General features: G+C 42.3%; 1 protein-coding gene across 1 annotated transcript in view; it reads right to left on the bottom strand.

Moving 5' to 3' along the window:
• Positions 1 to 906: 906 nt before the first annotated feature.
• LOC139383656 (RING finger protein 145-like) overlaps positions 907 to 6,000 on the bottom strand; it is a 35,135-nt gene continuing 30,041 nt past the window's right edge. Inside the window, exon 13 of the mRNA XM_071128192.1 lies at positions 907 to 1,073. Coding sequence (XP_070984293.1) covers positions 907 to 1,073 — 167 coding nt within the window. The remainder of the gene's footprint in view (positions 1,074 to 6,000) is intronic.

Below are 6,000 nucleotides of genomic sequence, written 5' to 3'. Positions count from 1 at the left end.
CATTGCAACCGGAAATGTCTCTCATAACTCTGTCAAAGTTTGAATACGCCTCGTAAACACGGTCTTTCTCCTCTTTAGGAAACACCAAAATCCAGTGCTCTGGTCCAGTGGCGAACCGTCATTCCACCTGTTTGGGCCTGTTTTACATGTTATTTTGGCATTAATACGTGTCACATATCAGTTTGAAAACAATGTCAAAAATAAATAAAACATTGATTTAATAAAGCCGCGTATAAACATGAGCTGTGTTTGGATACCCATACTCACTACATACTTAATGAGTTATTATACTACATACTATTAGTTCATTTTAGTATACTGTAAACAAACGGTATCCTTTCAGTTGAGCGTACTAGCATCCTTTCAGTTGAGCGTACTAGCATCCTTTCAGTTGAGCGTACTAGCATCCTTTCAGTTGAGCGTACTAGCGCTTCATCTGTCTACTGGAAGTTGATGTTGTTGCTATTCAACCTCTTGCTAGCTTGTTAGCATAACAAATGACTAGCTAGATATTTTATGATTTCGGGTGTGTTCGTAAATTAAATGGGGAGTGCCAGAGTGCCTTCAGAGTGTGCTCTGGGTGTTTGCAAATTAAATGTGGAGTGCCAGAGTGCCTTCAGAGTGTGCTCTGGGTGTTTGCAAATTAAATGTGGAGTGCCAGATTGCCTTCAGAGTGTGCTCTGGGTGTTTGCAAATTAAATGTGGAGTGCCAGAGTGCCTTCAGAGTGTGCTCTGGGTATTTGTAAATTCAGAGCAGTATCAGATTGTCCTTTTGTAAATTCAGAGCATTTCGCTCTGGGAGCGCTCTGGCCGAGGAGTAGGGTTTATCTGAGAGTTCTGACCTAACAAGCGTTTCGCTCTCGGAGCGCTCTGGCCGAGGAGTAGGGTTTATCTGAGAGTTCTGACCTAACAAGCGTTTCGCTCTCGGAGTGCTCTGGCCGAGGAGTAGGGTTTATCTGAGAGTTCTGACCTAATGGCCGAGGAGTAGGGTTTATCTGAGAGTTCTGACCTAACAAGCGTTTCGCTCTCGGAGTGCTCTGGCCGAGGAGTAGGGTTTATCTGAGAGTTCTGACCTAATGGCCGAGGAGTAGGGTTTATCTGAGAGTTCTGACCTAACAAGCATTTCGCTCTCGGAGTGCTCTGGCCGAGGAGTAGGGTTTATCTGAGAGTTCTGACCTAACAAGCGTTTCGCTCTCGGAGCGCTCTGGCAGAGGAGTAGGGTTTATCTGAGAGTTCTGACCTAACAACGGCAGTCAAGCACCCAAGCTATCTGGCTAACTTGCTAGCTACTTCCAGACACAACACCTCACTCTGACCATTTTACTCCCCCTGTCAGAGCTGGTTAGGCTTCTTCATGTTATCCAGAGCGTTGGTGACTTGTAACTGTGCTGCTGGCAACAATTTAATTACGCTTTTTTTGCCATCGTTTTACTGACACCGGCGTATTCAACCGGTGTTGAGCGTTCGTAAATTCATCATTCTGCGCTCTGGCACACTCAGATGAGAGCGCTCTGAAATCGGAGTAGATAGCCAGAATTAACCATGTCCATTGAGAACTCACACCAACTACACCACTTAGCTAAGAATGACATGAATAATCAAGTCAATAAACATTGGGCATTTAAACAAATAAATATATATTTCACCTTTCTTTCTTTTAATTTAACCAGGGAGGCCAGTTGAGAACAAGTTCTCATTTGCAACTGCGACCTGGCCAAGATAAAGCAAAGCAGTTCGACACAAACAACAACACAGAGTTACACATGGAATTAACAAACATACAGTCAATAATACAACAGAACAAGTCTATGTACAGCATGTGCAAATGAGGTAGGATAAGAGAGGTAAGGCAATAAATAGGCCATGGTGGCAAAGTAATTACAATATAGCAATTAAACACTGGAATGGTAGGATGTACAGAAGATGAATGTGCAAATTAAGATACTGGGGGTGCAAAGGAGCAAGATAAATAAATAAATAACAGTATGGGGATGAGGTAGATTGGATGGGCTAATTACAGATGAGCTATGTACATGTGCAGTGATCTGTGTTAGTTATATTAAAGTTAATACACTGCCTGGCAAGTTAGATGTATTAGTAACCAGCTAACGTTAGGTAACTAGGTAACATAGCGGAACACACTGCTGTAATGCTATGCGGATCGTAAGGATAGCTAGCGTAGCTAACAAATTGTCAGCCAACAAAACGTGTGACGTAACTTATTTGAAAATTCATTACTTTATTATTCAATTTTCTCAACATTTTGTCACAAAGCAATGAATTTGTATCAGTTCTCGTCGGATTTCGGCTACATATTTTCCTGGCATTTTCTTCAAATCTGAAAACGTTGTGAAGCCACGCCCATTTTGTGAAGAATTGCATTAAAAGTACAGAAAGAGTGTCCTCTGTTTTTATACTTCGTATTTAGGGAACTTTTGGCACACTTACTATATCCATACTATGGCCAATAAGCCGACTACATAGTCAATTTACGTCCCACATAGTGCAGTTTAGTATGAGTATTTGAACGCAGCTACGGTCTCTCTTTGGTTGGTAATGTTCTCTAGTTGCGCCGTGATTGGCTCAGTGTCCTGTCACTCATGGGGACACTCCATCACTGCAAAATCTACGGGGAGAGCTCGAAAATTCAAGCCCCTTGGATGCTGCCATAGTTACATTAAAAGTGCCCATCCAAGGAGGCTCAATGTAATTTGATGTGAAATCACATTATACCTACAAATCACATTATATCTACCGTAGCTTTGATTGGACTGATCATGTCAACATCACACTTTCAAAATCTTAGCTAGCAAGCTAGAAGTCATTGTGAATTAAGTCGACAATCTACTGGCAAATCCTATTCAATCCATCAATCTCATACGAAGAGAAATAATGAAGAGAAATTATAGATAAAACACATTGGTGCTCTTCGGCCATTGGACATAAACATTACACAAGTTGGAAATTAGTGGAAGGACCCAGTCTCTAACTGCAAGCATTGCAAAGCAATCCCTAGCCTGCTATTCAGTGGAGTGGATGTGTGGTCCAAGTCTGGGTTTAAGGGTCTCTTTTCCAAGTTTAAAAGGATAAACATTTAACATTGGCCATGCTTTCAATCCAACATGACTTCTTCCGCACTCAAAACAACTGGAAAATCTCAGACTTCAGTGAATTCAAGACATCTGGGAACTCGGAGGAAAAAAACGAGCTCCGACTGGGAAAATACGTTTTGAACGGTCATCCAACTCGGAATTGCAAGTCGGGAACTCGGACCTCCTTCTAGAGCTCCGACCTGAAGATCACTGACGTCGTCATGATTCCAAGTCGGGAACTCGGGCCTCTTTCTAGAGCTCCAACCTGAAGATCACTGACGTCGTCATGATTCCAAGTCGGGAACTCGGGCCTCTTTCTAGAGCTCCGACCTGAAGATCACTGACGTCGTCATGATTCCAAGTCGGGAACTCGGGCCTCTTTCTAGAGCTCCAACCTGAAGATCACTGACGTCGTCATGATTCCAAGTCGGGAACTCGGGCCTCTTTCTAGAGCTCCAACCTGAAGATCACTGACGTCGTCATGATTCAACGTTGTTTTTTTTTCTTCAGAATTTGATGACAAAAATTTTCCCACAAGAAGGACCGCCGTGCCACCTTCCTGTTCAAGTAAACACAGCACAACAAGGTGAGTCCCAAAATGTATTGTATGCTGCTGCATAAGTGATGTAATATGCCAGGGAGATATGTATACTGTAGCTAAGAAAGTAATACTAAGTGTATGTTGTGTAGTAAGCTGTTAGTAGCCCATGTGCCTCACCCTAATAATTTGGTCCCTTTCCCCCTCATAATTTAGCTTACTGTTCTGACTTGGTGGTGCACATGTAGCCTATAGCATGTTTTAGAGAAACATATTCAAATATTGTAAGCGCTTTCATTGTCTGCTTATATATACCCCCTTTATTTATCCTATGGTTCTGACTTGTACAGGGAGAATACTGTAAGGGCCCAGTGGCGATTTTAGCACGTAACTCTTCGTATGGCAAAGCCACTACACAACACTAAACAATACATTATTTGAACTAAAATGGTGTGGGCCCACAAACTGTTAGGGCCTACATAAAGCTGTCCCAACACCTTACCACTGCTACACCTGGCTATCAGCAGAGACTTGTCTGGCAGCGAAACAGTTAATTCAGCCTCATTTACTGCCTTTAAAAGAAACAGAGCTGATATGGCTGACTTGCTTGAACAAATATGGGTTCTCCTGACAATTGATATGTACAAACTATGGCATAAGACAGGCCTGAGCAAAGGTCGGCCCGGGGGCCATATGCGACCCGCGACCTGATTCAATACGGCCTGCGGTCATGCTCAGAACACATAAGGAATTTGCGCTAGTAAAGTTGTGAAAAACGTATTTGTTATTCAAATTAAAAACCCAATGAATACTCTTCTTTGTGAAATGATTTTAACTCCCACCAATTGTGGGACATTTATTTTGAAAGCACGTATAAATAACAACTGTGTAGTGAATAGAGCACGGCAGGTGTTTATTTCACCTTGGCAGAAGGCAGGAATCGTGGTCACAGGCAGGCAATGGTCATACACAGGTGGACAAACAGGCAGATGAGTCACAACTAGGACTGAAGGCTATAACTGGTTTTCACAAACGAGCTAGGAAAAGGCTTTGTAGAGTCAAAACGAACAATACCTCAAAGGCACAAACAGAATGAATTGAACTAAATAAGGAGATGATGAGACCAGGTGAGTAACTAACACAGGTGAAATCAATGAACAAACATGAAAGACAGGGATACGTTCAAGAACACATAGAAACAGGGCTACGTTCCAGAACACAAAGAAACAGGGCTACGTTCCAGAACACAAAGAAACAGGGCTACGTTCCAGAACACAAAGAAACAGGGCTACGTTCCAGAACACAAAGAAACAGGGCTACGTTCCAGAACACATAGAAACAGGGCTACGTTCCAGAACACAAAGAAACAGGGCAACGTTCCAGAACACAAAGAAACAGGGCAACGTTCCAGAACACATAGAAACAGGGCTACGTTCCAGAACACAAAGAAACAGGGCAACGTTCCAGAACACAAAGAAACAGGGCAACGTTCCAGAACACAAAGAAACAGAACACAAGGTTGACTAAGACAATAAATACAGAACCTTACAAACTGCACAAGGACAGACAGTGACTGACAGGTTGACACACACACCACAGTTACAAATAGTAGCTAGCTAGAAATTCTGTAAAAAAAAATGTTTTTCAAAGATTTAAAAGAAAATGAAAGTAGATAATGAATGTAGGTTGTTCCAGCGAGAGTGGACATCAAAATATTTATTTATTTAGGTATCAGGGAAAGCTGTGTGCTTAGTGTCCAAAGAGAGCATCGCTGTCTTGAAAGACTACAACTTGTCCCGACACTTCCAGACGAGGCATGCAGAGAAATATAGGAATAGCAGAGGGCAAGTGCATCGAAAGAGTTGCTTCCTCAGTTGCAAAAGCAGCAATGACTTTTCACAAATATTCTTACGAGGTCATAACCCCAGACATTGAAATGACAGAGGAGCTTGCTTCAGTGCAGTCAATGAAGAGCACAACCACGGGGAAAGATTTATTGGAGGAGGTTAATACGTGTGTGGCAAAGCTGAGACTTTTGAGTTTTGAAATGTTATCCAGTGTGACCTCTGATGGGTGACCAAACTTGACAGGAAAAAAACCATGGCCTTTTGAAAAGGATATGAGATCAAGAAGCTGGGCTGAACCCAGATCAGAAAATTTGATCAGATCAGAAAATTATTTTCCTGCATTGCATTATTCATCAAGAGTTGCTCTGTCAATGTGTTCTAAAAATGAGCCATGTTGTGGATACAGTGGTCAACTTCATAAAGAGCAAAATCTTAAAACCACAGGCAGTTTGTCTCACTGTCGGAAGAGAGAGTCGGGTCATGCAGATCTCCCCTTACCACACAAACGTGAGAGATGGCTGAG

The sequence above is a fragment of the Oncorhynchus clarkii genome, chromosome 25, assembly GCF_045791955.1.
Source record: "Oncorhynchus clarkii lewisi isolate Uvic-CL-2024 chromosome 25, UVic_Ocla_1.0, whole genome shotgun sequence".
In the NCBI taxonomy this organism is placed as follows: Eukaryota; Metazoa; Chordata; class Actinopteri; order Salmoniformes; family Salmonidae; genus Oncorhynchus; species Oncorhynchus clarkii.
The sequence above is the reverse complement of the archived record's forward strand: the minus strand, read 5'-3'. Positions and strand labels throughout refer to the sequence as shown.